The sequence below is a fragment of the Danio aesculapii genome, chromosome 1 (assembly GCF_903798145.1).
Source record: "Danio aesculapii chromosome 1, fDanAes4.1, whole genome shotgun sequence".
NCBI lineage: Eukaryota > Metazoa > Chordata > Actinopteri > Cypriniformes > Danionidae > Danio > Danio aesculapii.
This window is the reverse complement of record NC_079435.1, coordinates 22603167-22620121: the sequence shown is the minus strand read 5'-3', so window position 1 is coordinate 22620121 and position 16955 is coordinate 22603167. Positions and strand designations below refer to the sequence as shown.

General features: G+C 35.0%; 1 protein-coding gene across 1 annotated transcript in view; it reads right to left on the bottom strand.

Annotated features, from left to right (window-relative positions):
• The window catches only part of glra3 (glycine receptor, alpha 3), a 96325-nt gene that overhangs the window by 30325 nt on the left and 49045 nt on the right, over nucleotides 1–16955 (bottom strand). The window contains exons 3-4 of the mRNA XM_056457480.1: nucleotides 14516–14583; nucleotides 169–392 (exon numbers count right to left, since the gene is read on the bottom strand). Coding sequence (XP_056313455.1) covers nucleotides 169–392; nucleotides 14516–14583 — 292 coding nt within the window. The remainder of the gene's footprint in view (nucleotides 1–168; nucleotides 393–14515; nucleotides 14584–16955) is intronic.

Here is a 16955-nt window from a genome sequence, read left to right as displayed (position 1 = left end):
GCATTTTTGACAAATTTTTTACTTTTTTTATCATCAAGGTGTCTATTGGGTTTAGTTTGAGGTCCAGCCTATTTTACTAAAATCAGTTAATTTGATTAAAACACAGCTACTGTTTACTTTGGTTATACTACAACATGATTTTAGATGCATATGACTGTGGAATCTCACCTGATTGAATAGAGGACGTTTCCATTTTTGAATATTCTCAAGAGCTTGTTGTCAGTGGTGACCTCATGGAAATGTGCTCCCTTCTCATTGGCAAAGAACAGATCAGGCTTCCAAATGGAGTCCAACATAGAGGGATCCAGGTCCAGAGAGTCATCCGGGTATTCGCTGTAAGCTAACCGGGGGTCGTTCCACTGCTGCCGGAGGAATATGTTCACTCTGTAATCCTAAGAGAAAATGCTTAACGTCAGTCAAGGCAAAATGCACAGGAGAGGCAAAACAGGCCAGTTTTAATAAATCAGGCTTAATGGGTATTTTCACATTACAAGCAGGCACAGATGCTGGGAGTCAAATGTAAATGAGCATCATTATTGAAATTTATGGTACAGTGAAATGTTGTCTGAGATTTACACATTCGGCGCACTGCTTTAAATTTGAAGAATTTACAGCTGGGAACATTTAAATCGGTGTTATATAAGATTACAAAAAGGAAGAAAAGTATGCAATGCAGACAATAGAAACAAGTGATGCAATATTTAAATAATTGTTTATTAAAATTAACTATATTTACTAAATAAATTAAGTTAAATGGTTAAAATAATATAGTACAAGTATAAATCGTAAATATTGTATACATGTAAATAATAAAGTTTAAAAAATAGCTTATAGAAGTTGGTCAAATAGACCAATGTCAATAAAAGTAGATTGTTTCACATTATGTCTTCTGAGAACAAAGAGCAAGATATGACATTAAATATGTTTTATTTATTTATTTTATTTACTTTTTCCTTCACTAATACCGTAATAAGCTATTTATTATCAAATGGCTGTGACAGGTCAACTATTTGCTAGTTGATCCAACTATTTGCTTCCCAACAGTTAAATAAAAAATTCTTATATATTTAATATGAATTTCAAATGTTTTGCAAAGGTTATTTCTCTGAAAGGTCACCGGGCATGTAGAAACTCAATGATCAATCAGATCTGTTCTCGCTTGTTGTACATTCCATTATTTATAATATATCACCACTCTTAGCAAATGAGTGTTTGTATTGTTTGTTGTGAAGCAAAATGCATATTTAAAAATGCAAAAGCAGTTTGTTAAATATGTAAAACTATATTAAAAAAAAATAGACGTGTGACTGAGGAATAAGGTGTTCAATCTGAAATACAGCACATTATAGACAGCCATTAAATCTGCCTTTGAGACACATTCACAAACAACATATCCTTAAAAGTAATTTAAGGCTCACAGTCAGTATTAATTTAATGTTCTTAGGAGAAAATGTAATATAGTTTTAAATTTGCCATCATTTTCATGATATTTGCCTGGAAGCCTGGCTAAATTGAATGAATAATGAAGACAAAAAAACTTAATGAACCTCAACAGAAAGCTTGGAGACCGATTTACAGTCATTTGAAACTAATAAAAACTGAAATAAATGCATGCGTGGAGAGCTGGGGAAATTCTGCTTTCTGAGAACAATATTTCTTTTGTTCGAAGGTCTAAGAATATACAATGTGAAGTCAGACTGAATTCTGATAGTAACAAAGACAGGCAGCCACTAATAATGAATGGAAGGTGACAGCGCGTGGGTGATATCATTTGTTATGCAGCAGGCGAATGGAAAACAGGGTGGTTTTTATGTCTTATCTTTGAATTTCTTTAAAAAAAAAAAAGAACTTGTTAATCAGAAAGGTAGTGAATGGGAGGCTCTGCTCTTGTTTTTCTTTGCAGAAAAGCAATGTACAGTAACATGTTTCTAACTGTTATTATTGTGTTTTTAGTGAACCTGTCACTAGTGGTCATCTGAGATACTTTACTGTTTTCGCCTGGTAATAACATTAATTTCATGTTAATGTTTGTATACATTTTGTGTGACCGCCTGTGTGAAAAAAAATTTATCCAGACCCTTCCCTCTTATTTCATTACATTTTAATATAATAAATAGTGGGCTGAATGTACAGTGTATTATTGAATTAATAAGCCTGTGCTATATGGCTTACAGTCTTGCAGGAAAGCAAGCAAATAAAAATGATGGAAACTCATGAAGTGTGTGTATGGAGTGTGAATTTGAACAAATGCGAGGAGACTAGACAATATTTAATTTCCATAGTAATGACTTTTTAGTTCACTGTTTGCTCAGCTTTCACTACAGCTGTGAAAACATTAGCATCCATTGGAATTAATATGAACTGTTCTTGTTTGTGACTGGCTGTGGTTTATAAAGTGATTCCATTTATTCAATACTCAAAAAATATAGTTTTTATTCACATGGCTTTTCTGATCCTTGGAAAACTAATATGTTATTTAACTGGATGTTTGACCGTATTTCATGTGACTTCAATGTTTTTAAAATTATGCACTATTTTATATTGGCTACAGAGAGAGAGAGAGAGAGAGGTGGATGGATGGATTGGTAAATCTTAATGAACAGATTTCAAATAATATATATATATATATATATATATATATATATATATATATATATATATATATATATATATATATATATATTGAGATTGCTAGTCAATTTGAGAGAATTGATTAATTATTTTGTGTATTACATATTCAGTTTTGAGTTGCGATTACGCAATAATGTCATCATGCAATGACATCACAGCATTATTTAGCAATCTTTAACAACAAATTGTTTCTCCTTTAGCAACTTTCTCTGAAAAATAGTGTTTACGAATAAGATCAGAAAAAATGGGGAAACCTTCCCAGTACGTACTGTAAAAAAATAAATAAATAAATACATTTATGTCTAATTATATCTCAAAGTGTGAAAGAAACATTAACATCACCAAAGTTGTAGCACTAAAAATCAACAGTGTGCTTAAAAACATTGACATTAATGTCATTGCTACTATTTTTTGATGGGTGGGAATTGGGACTAAGCAAACCTTATATCCCCTACCGGCCATGCAAATACCTCAAGACTGGTGATTAGCAGAAAGTGAAGGTGCCAATGTTGTGCTCTATTTGCTCATCTAACCATGGTGGTCTGTTGACAGAAACATAGCTGTCACTTACAGATTACAGAACATCGAATTGGCCAACATCTTAGTTGACCAAGCATGCCTTTCCTTCATTATATATGTCACACCAATGTTTTGTCAATCTCTCGCCCGCTTTGTCATCACTTTAGTGGCTAATTCTGTCCTCTGCATGTTTCTGTGTGGAGGACTTCGACAGAACCGCGCAGCGCATCTGCGATTTGCTCAGCCGCTGCAGGCCTTCAGTGGCTCCATGGCAATCTCCACACATCTGCTGTATGATTGCCTACTCAAGCGGGACTCGCTGGCATTGAGGGGCAATCTGTGAACATGCCAACAAGCCAACGATTAATTGCATCTCCGTATGTCTGTGGCTCCTGTGACGGTCAGATAGCTCTGTCAAATTTGTCAATGCATTCACTGCTTCAGTTGCGATTTATTGAAAACTTCAACCTGCATGTTGTCAGCATAACCGTTGGAAGCTCTGTATTTGTTATCAGCATTTGCCAAACTGAGTGGTGGCAAAGAAATATATAAATAAAAATGCCACTTTCAGTCTAGACATGCAAAACCACTCCTCGGTGTGGAGACAGAAACTGTGTTGAGTAAATGGCAAATTACACCATAGTGACTTTACTTTATGAAGCCGCTGCTAATCTTGAGATACAGTATAATCTTGAGATTATAGTACTGTATACAACTGGGCTGCTCAGATCTTAATGACTGGGATTTCCAGCACATGTGCAGGCAGATGTTGCAGGATTCGGAAAGACTTAACTGTAATCAATCTGTGTTGATTACATTTGATTTGTCTCTTCTGTTCAACATAAAAGAAGATATTTTGCAAAATGATGGAAATGGTAGCCATTGACTTGTATTAAATAGAATGAAATTGATGATGTCTTGTTGTCCTTGTCAATTTTTATCTATATCAAGGTTATATAATGTCACTAGTTAAAATTGCTTATTTCTTTGGAATTTACATTCTTTGAAACATTTGTCATAATGTACATACATAAACCAGCTAAATATATAACACCGTTCTAGTGTTTTTTTTTATATATATATATATTAATATTTATATTATTTCTAATATTTCACAAATTTCTAATCAGCCAATCACATGGCAGCAACTCAATGTATTTAGGCATGTAGACATGGACAAGACAATCTGCTGCAGTTCAAGCAGAGCATCAGAATGGGGAAGAAAGGTGATTTAAGTGAAATCGGACAATAGAAGATTGGTAAAAAGGTGCCTGGTCTGATGAGCCTCGATTTCTGCTGTGGCATTCGGATGGTAGGGTCAGAATTTGGCATCAACAAGCATGGATCAATCCTGCCTTATATCAACGGTTCAGGCTAATGGTGATGGTGTAATGGTGTGGGGGATATTTTCTTGGCACACTTTGGGCCCATTAGTACCAATTGATCATTGTGTCAATGTGTGTACCCATCCTCTGATAGCTACTTCTAGCACGATAACGTGTCATGTCAAAACGTGAATCATCTCTGACTGTTTTCTTGAACATGACAATGAGTTCACTGTACTCAAATGGCCTCCACAGACTCTTTCTTCAAATATCTTTCATTGTGTTGAACATAAAGAAACTCAAAGGTTCACCACTTGAGAGTGAGTTAAATAGTGAGTAAATTTCGATATTTGGGTAAACTTTTCAAGATCCTTTCAAGAATTTGTTTCAACAACATAATCAAGGTTAAACCTCCATAACCTCATTTTGACAGTAGATAAAATATTGGGCATACTTCAGAAAATGACACATTTTCATACAATTTAAACTAGAAACTCTTTGTTCCTCTAGTTCTTTTAAATGCATTTAAATGGCAAATGGAGAGATTTACAGTGAATTGTATTGTGATGTTTATGATGTTTATCAGTTGTTTTGGAATTTATGATTGTCCTGAATGATGTTCTGTTAATGCAGTGTCCTTTGTTCCTGGATGTAAGGATTATCCCATGGCTCTAATGGTGAGGGAAGGCAATCTCCAAGGCCCAGATGGTCTGATCAGGGAATCTAGGAAAGGTATAATCCATATGTGACATATGGAGAAGCATTGATGGAGAGAATTACTTTGCATGGCTTTTCACCCTTGTCTTCACTCTTGTCTATTAAAGCCTAGCCAGTTACAACAAATCTGAGGCAACTTGTTTATTATTGTACATTTACATACTGGTTTCATGATACAGTTGTCTATATAATGGAATTGTAAGGTTGCAGGTTCCTTTCACAGTCTAGGCAGAAATTGCAGAACTCGCACTCTCTCCCGTCTTCTATACCCAGCTGAAGTGCCCTTGAGCAAGGCACCTAACCCTTATTGCTCTATGTGCACTATAAAATCACTCTTAATGTGTGTGCATGTGTGCAATTGGATGGGTCAAAAGCAGAGTACCAATTATAAATATAAAGGTAAAACGATACTTGACAACACTCACTTCACAAGCAAAAGTAAAAAGACATTTCTACCTCTCATATTGATAATGGCTTGATGTAACTGTTTGCTTCTGTTTAATGCTACAACTTGCTATTTTGGCAAAACAATGAGGTCATAGCAAGAATACAGAAACAATGTAATGCCACAATTGATTTAACTCATGTGACTTGATTCATCATATGATTTTCAATCCGCTTAGGATCATTACCTAAGTGAAGGTCTTCCAAAGGTGTGTACTCTGTACACTTTGATTCTTTACAAACAAATTCTTTGTAATGATTTGACATTAGCAAGTTATCATGCAACAAATCTAACATTAACAAGAAAAATCTTTAACAAGAGAATCTAGGATAAATCTTCATGCAATGCAAATCTTCATACAAGGATCATTTCTGTCACTATTTCTGTTCTGCTTTATAGATTTAGGATGTTCCATTCTGAAGGGCTCATCCATACACCCTAATCTCTTCCTAGGTTTTACCCTTCAGAGTGAAAGCTTTGAAGGCATGAAGAGTGTAGGGGATAAAAAAGCAGTGAGAAAACTGTTCCTTGGATTAGATTTCTTGCATCATCTTTGTCACAATTTAAACATGCTCAAAGAATCACAGGAGCAAGAACTACACATTCTTTGGCTTAGAACAACTCCTAAGTTAGGGACAGGGGCGTCGCTGGACCCAATTCACTGAGGCATGTGCCCCAGTGAAAATCTCCAGTGCCCCAGTAAATGCATTGGGTATGATTTACTTCATACGCAAGTGTATTTATTAAGAGTGGTAATTACGAAATAAAGACGTTATTCTCTATGTGCAATCGAACCAACGCTGGTGAAAGCAATGTAATCAAAAAGCAAACTGACGCATCTCCGTGTGTGCGTAGAGAACACGCGCTGCTCTTGCACGCGCTGCTCTTCTTCTGAGAGTCCCGGTAGTTAACATACGCGCCAAAAAAGCAGGCTGCTTGTTACGCGCCACTCATGCGTTGTAAAACCAGCGTAACAGCCTTTTTTTGTTTTGCAAGTGGGCAAAACTAAAGTTTAAACAATATGATGGTGATCTTACTAAGCATGCCTCACTGATAGATTTATTTTTGTATGAAGCAAAAAGGAGGGATGACGAGTCAGGGGGGTAAGACTTAACAAACCTAATTATCTGCCATGTGTCAAGTCTACAACAGAAGGGGGTACGTGCCCCAGTAGAGCTTTATGTCCAGCAACGCCCCTGGTTAGGGAGTACTAATTTATCAATACAGGCTCACTGGAAATACATTCTTCAGCATGTTTTTTGTAAAACAACAAAAACATACTTAATCATAGGTTTGCTGCAGTTTCTTGGTAAAATTAACACTAGAGGGCAGTATTAGGTGTTGTCCATAATAATGCCATGTACTGTTAAGTTTACCAAGAAACCTTACTAAAAGCTTTTGATCTCTTTTAGACTGTATTACTCTGACACTTTGATATTTAGTGTAATATTATCAGCAAATAAATGATTTTTACACAACACCAAACAAATGCCACATAGGCATGGTGTCTATGGTTTGTAATTGCATGCATTTGCCTCACAAATCTTTCTATCTATTGGCCTGTTTCCACTGAGGTGTACGGTGCGGTTTGGTACACTTAAGTTTGCACTGACTGTATATGTTTCGTATCGTTTATGAACCCAAATAAGGCCTAAATGTATATTTTGGGTATTTTTTATTTGTAATTCGTAACATTTCAGAGACTGTAAGGCTCTCTATCTGTTCATAAATGTTGCATTTTTTTATTTGTTTATTTTATATAATTTCAGACATTACAGTAAGCTGTGTCATTGACCTGCAATTATAATCAAATCATGTATATAGAAACTTTAGTATTGAACATTTATACACAAGTATTTATAGGTTTAAAGTATCTGTTTTGTGAGGCCCATGAAATATTTTCAAAAAACAGATAAAAGCAATGAAAAATCAAGTTAAAACGACATGGTCACAGTTCACATTTCTCTTTCCAAAGTGCTTTCTGTGTAGGTTCCTTTCCAAACCTTGGTACCCTTACTAAAGGGGGTACCTAATGCAACATAACTGTAGCAAAAGGGTGGAGCTGGATTATCAGCTGAACACTATTGGTTTACAGAGAATTGTCACAAGCACTTGCAAGAAGCCAGGAGAATGACAACACAGGAAGCACAATTTTTTTAGTACACAGTTGAGACATGACACCATAATAATACAATGATGGTGCGCAGAAATTATGGTAAACCTAAATAAACCTTGTAGGTTTAGCACCCTCTAGTGGATGTGTTATTTGAAATGCACAATGAAATGCACCCAGAGCAACATATTTTATGTTTTGCAAACATTTAGGCTGAGACATGTATTTCCATTGAGCCTGGGCTGAATTTATCCAGTATGGAATGCTCTAAAATCACCAAAGGTAAATCAAAATTGCATATTGTACGTTGTATATTGTATATAATTTTCTGTTTCATCACTGGAACTTGTCCACCACAGAGAATTGAATCAGTGTCTCTGAACTGCCTTTTAAATGTATTTTTAATAACTTAATAAATCCAGATCAAACAAACTGTCTTGCCATTGAGGCTCATGACACGGAGAACCACTTTCTAGAAGCCCAGCTGTACCCTGGATCACAAAGAACAGTTTGTTGATTTGAATAAATGACAAGAGACTCACGCCCTGCTTGAAGGAAGGAATATTTATGAAGAGAAGTCCACTCTCAGTAAAGGAAAGGCTTTGGCAAAAGCACGGTCTCTTCAGACATAATTACTTCAGAGTGAATGTGCCATCTCTCAGCACATAACTTATTCAGAGCCAGCTGAGGGATGAAGGCGACAAGGCACTCTCAGTGCGTGTGTGTATGTGTGCGATGAGCGTTTGGCTTCACAGAGAGAAATGTTGGGATACATGTGTAGTTAAAGTTAAAAGCACATCTGTTTGTTCTGTGTAGATCTGGGTTGTAATTGGAAGTAACATATAAGGACAAAAACTTATATAATGGCATGGGCATGACATGGCTATTTCAAGGAAAAGGTGAATAATGAGGACATTGCCCATTTTTCAAAAGGATTTTAAATCATATTTCAGAATGTAAAACTGCTAACAATTTCCTTTAAAGTGTTGGGTTTAGTGTTGCTGTAGGACAGAAGTTGCCAACCTATCAATTGCAATCGACTGGTAGGTCTTGATAACTCTGTCGGTATATCTCAAAAATGACAGGACAAATGTCATCCAGATGCATTGTCGCAGATTTTCTTGATTGCATCAGTTTAAAATGAATAAAATGTTAAGTAAATTAAAGTTAATAAGGCAATCTTTGCTTTATTTTTTCTGTCAGTTTTGTGCAAGGTCAAGGTCTTGGGTTTAAAAAAGTTGGTGGCCACGGCTGTAGGGAAATTAGTAAACAGTTTGTACATTATAAATACATTTAGAACCAATAGAATGGACCCTATATTTCACAAAATGGAGCAAATTTACCACTTCACAGGATTCAAGAAACAAACTTTATGAAAATGTGTGGAAAAGGAAGTTACTACACTACTTTTGCTTAAAGAGACCATTATTAATTACATAATACCAACACATTTGTTTTGGTGGATGTAACCATAAAATGTCCTCCCTGTTCTATCTTTGAATGGAAAAGATTAAGCTTTTTTTATGTCAAATTGTAAGAGAAAGAAGCGTGAAGCTTTTAGTATTTATTTTAATTTGAAACATCCAAAAGATTAAAAATAATAATAATAATAAGATAAAAAATCTCCTTCATAGATTTTCAATGATGCCTAGACTGCAGCTCCGCACAAGACGTTTGGCCATAGGAGAAATGGTCATGCCCAACTGAGCCTGGTTTCTCTAGAGGTTTTTTAATTCTTCACTTTTGCCAGTTGGTAAAGTTTTTTTTCCTCGCCACTGTTGCCAATGGCTGGCATGTTTCGGGACCTATAGAGCTGCGCATCAATGGATTTGCTTTTCAGTGTTTGGATTCTCAGCAGTGAATATTAAATCACACTGAACTGAACTAAACTGAACTCAACTCAAACTTTGAAAACTGAACTGACACTGTTTCAATTTACTATAATCTTCTATGTTAAGCTGCTTAGACACAATCTACATTGAATTGAATGATGGTGGTTTTAAGTTTGTGTTCGTAATGTATTTTTTGTGTGTTAATCTGATGCTACATGTGGATAGTTAACTCCTATTAATTAAGTAGTGTGATGACTTCAGTTTGTCAGATGTTGCTAATTTGTGTATAAGTGATCCAAGATGGAGATGGTGCTTTATAAATGTTTGTGTATGATGTGCGTTGAATACCCTGAGGAAGGCTTTTAAGTCAGAATGCTTTAGCATTATTTAATGAATAAAGTCTGTTTTATCACTGCTGGAATAAAGTTGGAAGAGCTCTAGACCCCTGTATCATCTTGGCGTCCTTTAAAATTGTATAATCTCAGGAGCCCTTTACACCATTAAATTGTATGATGGCATTTAAAATAAATTAAAAAATCCCTGAAAGGGTCACAAGCCATACCTTTTGGCCTATAAGAGGTTGTTGTATTATAAAATCATACTGTAAATTTCATACCTTAAAAGGTTTGTAGTCCAAAATAATTTTAATAAAACCAAAGCTACTAAAAAGACTTGTTTTCTATTTCTGGGTATGTATTACATAATAGTTGACTACACCAGCACAGACTGTACAACAGGGTCAAATAACTAAAAATAACTATTTTCCAGAGGATCCTTATAGTAGAAGAGACGATTTATTTTCAACTTTGTAAACATCAGTATCAGTATTGTTTGTTTTGTTCATTTTAATGCATCAAAATATGGATTATGAACGGCAAAACAGCCATGTTCAATTTAATGCATCATCTGTGATTTGTGACATGTAAAGACTGATGAATACAGTCTGAGATTTGCTTATCACTCTTTGTGCATCAGCAAAGCAAGTCAGTGGTCTAGCAGACTAAGTGATCAACTGTACATCCTGTCATGATGTTTTTCTTAATAGGACTGTGACTAAATTATAAGTAGTGTGTATAATTAACTTTATATGGTAATTCCACAGCATAAACTCACTGTCTGCATTCTTGATCACGTTTTAATGTGTATTTTGAAGTACCGCATGAGAGTGATGGAGTCAGCAAATTTTGGTTAAAAATCCCTTAATTTTTGCTAAAAAAAAATTATAATACATTTCCGCTTGTTTGGGGTGGTTTTGAACTTGTGCAAAATGGGTTGATGAGAGTAATGGGAGGTGGAAACACATTTGCCAAATAAAATCTGATGTAGCGAACATGTAACACCCATGTAACTTCATTATATTTGCCTTTTTATTGTTGGTTACTGGGTTACCAATACTACAGTCAGCTGCTGCAACAATTTGATGGAATTGCACCTAATTACGATTTCGAATCCCTCTTTATTTATTCTTTGAAAGCATATTGCTTCATGTTAGGATGGAAACCTAGCTATTGACACACTGTACATTGCTCAATTAATCATTTTTTAATAAATATCAGATTTGCTATGAATACTTTTTTTATGAATGCAAACATAACCATTTCTAAACTGATATGCCTGTAATACTTATTATTAGCCCCCCTATTTTTTTTTCCCCAAATTTCTGTTTAACGGAGAGAAGATTTTTTTTCAACACATTTCTAAACATTATAGTTTTAATAATTATTTCTAATAACTGATTTATTTTATCTTTACCATGATGACAGTAAATAATATTTTACTAGATATTTTTCAAGACACTTCTATACAGCTTAAAGTGACATTTAAGGGTTTAACTAGGTTAATTAGGATAAGTTATTGTATAAAGATGGTTTGTTCTGTAGACAATCGAAAAAGAATATGGCTTAAGGGGGCTAATAATAATAAAGCCGAAATGAAACAAATAAGACTTGCTCCAGAGGAAAAAATATTATCGGAAATACTGTGAAAATTTCCTTGCTCTGTTAAACATCATTTGGGAAATATTTAAAAAAGAAACAAATTCAAAAGGGGCTAATAATTCTGACTTCAACTGTACATTGAAGATATTTTACGGTCGATTTAAACAGTGTTCAAATCATAAGACTAAAATCATGGTACAAAATAATGTCTAAATTATGACAGTTCTTGATGCAAAAATCACATCGAAAACATACATGAAAAAAATCTAAATACACTGTCAGAAATTAACCAATTTTTAATTACACAAATGTACACTATCATTATTTATTAAAAAGGCTTTTAAAAATATATATTTCAAGGTGCTTTATAAAGATATTTTCAATGATCAATGCATCATTATGTTTTTGAGCACTATGACATTTCATAACTTGAACTTATAAATTTGGCATACATTTTTCACATATTAGTCACCACAGTAAATATGTTTTGTTACCAGCGCAGTAAACTTAATATTACTTTATTTTCATGAATTGCAAGATTTTTTCATTAATCAGATTTTTGATGCCACTTTCTCCCCATCACTAATACAGACAGACTGACAGACACACAGCAACGTGCATAAATCAAAATGCAATTCTGCAAATAGATGCTTTTCATTGATTTTTACTTATTACATTCTAAACATTGGGTTCCTTTAACCTACAATTGAGTCAAATAATTTGTGCATTATTTTGAAAAACATTTTTTAGACTATTGGTTGTTTTTGTCCATATTTGAAACAACCAGGGCTTGACAATAAAGCCCGCCAACCTGCCAAATGTGGGTAGATTTTAGCTGTGGTGGGTTAGACAGTCACTCCCGGGCACTTTGGCTGATTGAAGATAATTTCTAAATTGCAGTTTTCTTAAAAAGCAGAGTTCAACAATAAGGATTACCTAATGAGAGATAACTGTGTTTGCATGAGCAAAAGCAGGTGAATACCTAATGAGAGGATGATCACATGCATGGCGAGACACAGGCGTTTCTGACGCACTGACGAGGGCTTCAGTGCCGAGGTTGATTTCATCTGATGTGATGTTTAAAAATTTCCAAAAGAAACGGGTCATTGCATGAAGCATCTGTGTCTGAAAACATAACAGGTGCGATCGGTTCTGGACAAAAAGTGACGCTCGTGTACCCACAGTCTTGCTGCTTTCAAGAGCTCCAGATTTTTTAAAAGGTCTTTTTTAAGCAGCAGGTTGCTTTCACTGTAACGTTGCATGTGATCGTAATTTCATTATCGCACATGATGTGTTTTTCACCTGCTTTCTCATGCTTACAGTTATTTTGGGCTAAGAATTATTAATATTATTATAATTTTTTTGGTGTGGCTAGAGAAATATCTGGCAAATCTTTAGTGTTGAGCCATGTGAAAGTCATGTGAACTGTAATGCAACACTATGAAGCCATAACCTATTTGCTCATGCTCATTGAGAAAGCTCATACACGACACACAAAAAGTTAAATGAGTGAGAAGGCATGTGGACATAACACAAAATCTAAATCAAGTAATTTTAGCTTGCCAAAGTCAAATTTTATGCATATAAAATATATTTGCCCAACAACACAATTGTGGCTAGTGAAAATGGTGAATGGCTACTAATGTTGGAACACTACTAGCCACAGTGGCTGGTGATCAAAAAAAAGTTAATGTCAAACTCTGAAAACAACCCATAATGTTTTGAGTTTGTATATATTTTTAACAGCTGTGTTAAAAATGCAAAAGCACGTTTAAAGACTGTATGATGGATACATACAGAGAGCAGGTAAACACCCGTGGTTTACAAGCAAAGCTGGAGACAACAGTTTGTGTTAACAACAACAAACCTTGGGGTGAATTGCATCCGAAGAGAAAAAACAAAGAACAGTTCAAAAAGGAGTTCATGCAGAAGAAAGTAACCTCTCCTCAGATGTACCGGGGCCTGGGTTGCTTTTATACAGGTAGCCTTTATCCTAAAACCTTCAAGCAATCAGGAAGTGAGTTTCAGAAAGCGGTTATGGTTCTTTCTTTTGTGGTTTATCCCCACAGGGATCTTGTTTGACCATTATATGCCACCACGGTTGAATTGAAAAAGGCTCCAGGTGTGCTCAGCAATCCGCTTGTTAAGTCTGAAGCCACGTGCCACAGTTTTTGGGTCCAAACGCTCTATCAGCCAAATGTGCACAACTAATGATACTAGTACACACTCACAGTGTGCTGTAATACTATTGAAACATATGATTGGAGCATGTATAGCCACACTGAAAAAAAGTATGTCAGCAAAATTGTTGCAAACAGTTGATATGTGTTGAATTTGAACAAACAAATTTAATTTAGTAATGTTTAGCTTGATTTGTTGGTTTCAATTCAGTCCAAATAAATTGTTTGCAACCACTTAAAAAAAATAAATAAATGCAAGGAATCATCTTTGAATCATTTTTTCGGTGCATGATTAATCTCATAAATTTAGTTAAAATGTCAGTGTCTGAGATGCACATACTATAGTGTGTATAGCAGTTGTGTGACACTGAGCTCCTTTACAATATGGCTAAAATCGTTTACAGTATTGTAGCTGTAAAAAATTCTGTCTCATTTACCAGTTTATTTTATAGTAAATGTAACAGTTTTTTTAATGCACGCACGCACGCACACACACACACACACACACACACACACACACACACACAATAGAGTAGTGCAAGCATGACGTGTGAAATGGCCCATACAGTTCCTGCTCCAGCCTACAGAGATGCTGCTGAGAATGATCTTACTCACACACCCTCACACACACTCATTACACTTCATGTGTGTGCAGTATTCATAAATAAATGAACTGAATATTTTATTGGCACACTATTAATGCATTAATCACTATAGAGTGCTAATATACAACAATGATTATCAGTGTGTAAATACCCCTGTGGAGTGTTTTGTGCATAGAAAGTCACACATCATCTCTGAAGTGTGAATACATACCATAGTTGTCTCTGCGATGGATCCAAAACTGTTAATAAATATGTTGCATGTTACATTCACAGGCGGGCCTGTTAAAACAAAGAGAAAAATCTGTCTCAATACATTACATTGTCTTCAAATCTGTCTGCCTGCCCATCCATCCATCCATCCATCCATCAATCCTGATATGAGGAATTTTCTAATTCTGGATATATTTTTGTTTTAATTGTGCCTGCAATAATATAAAATTAAATTATTATGCACATAAATTCTGATTATTATGCACATAAATTCTGATTCTGATTTCACAAAACATATCAAAGCTTTTACAGCATGTTCATGACTCATTAAATACATTTAATAAGATTTTCAAAAAATGTCATTTGTTTACCAATATTTCTGACAGATCAGTTATTATATAAATCACATATTAAAGGTTAATCAAGGAGGTTAAAGTTATACATTTACATTTTCTTAAGACACATCCATAATGTGTAAGTAAATAACCCCCCCCCCCCCCCCCACAAAAAAAAAAAAAAAAAACAAGAACGTGAAACTGAGATGCTGATTGCTTTGTTGAAATCAAAAGAACATTTTGTCATGATCAAGATGATATGAAAAAAAAAGAATGCAAAAAAAAAAAGAATAAAGAAATGGTAAAAGAATAATTGGGGTGGTTTGACACTTGAAATATTGCTGCATTCAGTTGTATACATTTGAATGTAACACGTCTAATCCAGGTTGCTGTCGTTCAGCATTGCACATCATTTTTTTCAGCGCTTTTCAAAGTCTCTTTACTTGACATTTATGAATTAGTGGCCTCTGTAAATGAGCTTCTGAGGGGAAGTCCTTTGCCAGTTGAATAATTTAAGAAAGCTGAGACTGATTTATGGTTTGAGATGGTTTGGGTTCAGGGCCGTTCTGTAACAGCGTAATGGAAGAATGTTTTCAGGGTCATAGCAGAAATGTCTAGAGGCAACTAGAACCACGAGCTGTGCAGACTTATTACATAATCATTTCATAGCATGAAATAAAGAGGCACATCTGCATCAGCTTCATACAATATCAAAGATGAATCTCGGACAAGCGATCATTTTAACTAAAGGTTTTGACCTTTTTTGGGCATGGGAGTAAAAATGACGTCCAAATTAAATTGTTGTAAATCTTCAGTGATGTGTTGCACAAATCTTAAAGTAGAATATATATATATAAGCAAAATAGCTTGAACTCACTTAAAAAAAAGACATTTTTTGTAAAGACATGTTAATACATTACTGTTGATCAGTAATGTCTATCAAAATGTATTTCTCAAAAAATAAATAACTAAAATGTTTCATTTTTTAAACAATATTTGGCTAGTCATGATATTATGGTTTAAAATATGTGCAAACACCACTTTTAACATTACTACTATATATTGTACCGAATAAAATTGTTGTCATGTTATATTAAATATTAATAATAATAATTCCTTTCATTTATGTAGCGCTCTTCTCAAAGAGCTTTACACATTTTTTTGGCTGGAATTTCTTCATCTAACATCAGTGCGCAGCACCTGAATGACGTGACAGCAGCCATATTGCGCCAGACCGCACACCGACAAACCAGCTGATTGCTGGAGAGGAGACCAATCGAGGAAGCCAATCATGATGTGGAGATGGTAAGAAGGCCATGAAGGACAGAGGCCAGTTGGCAAATTTGGCTGAGGTTTGATGCCGGGGTTGAACAACTACTCTTTTTCAAAGGACATCCTGGTATTTTAACGACCACAGAGTCAGATGCAGGTCAGTCAGGTTTAACGTCTCATCTGAAAGACGGCACTCACGGAGCAGTATAGAGTCCCCATCAATATACTGGGGTGCTAGGACCTACACAGACCGCAGTTTGAGCGTCCCCTGCTGGTCTCACTAACACCACTTCCAGCAGCAACCTAGTTTTCCCATGTGGTCTCTATTAAGGTACATTAAGGCTTAGCTTCAGTGAGCGACCATGTGAGAGCTGCAGAGAGCTAGCTGCCGGTTATATTTACATGTAAAGCTTCTATTTAGATTTTAGAATTACCCTTTGATTGTCTGTCATCATATTTTATGAAATAATTACCCTAAAAATACAATCTTTATTTTTTGTGATGGCTTATAATTGTTAGTTAATCACATAAGTAGTTAATCATGCTTTGACCGTCAAGCGGGAGAGCAAAGTAAGGTTAAGTTATTGTTATCAAAAACTGCTGGGCAACAGAGACAATCGTTTAAAGTCATGAGGGAAAATATTGGACGGGATGTAGTCAATTTGACCATTATAGCCATTCAAGGTGGAAATACTATATTTTATTCAAATTTTATTATTATAACAATGTAAGAATGAAATAAACACACATTTAATAAAAGTCAGGGGACTGAAGTTATGTGTTTTGTTTTAACAAATGTCATATACAGTATTAGAAAATTTAAAACCAGTCAAA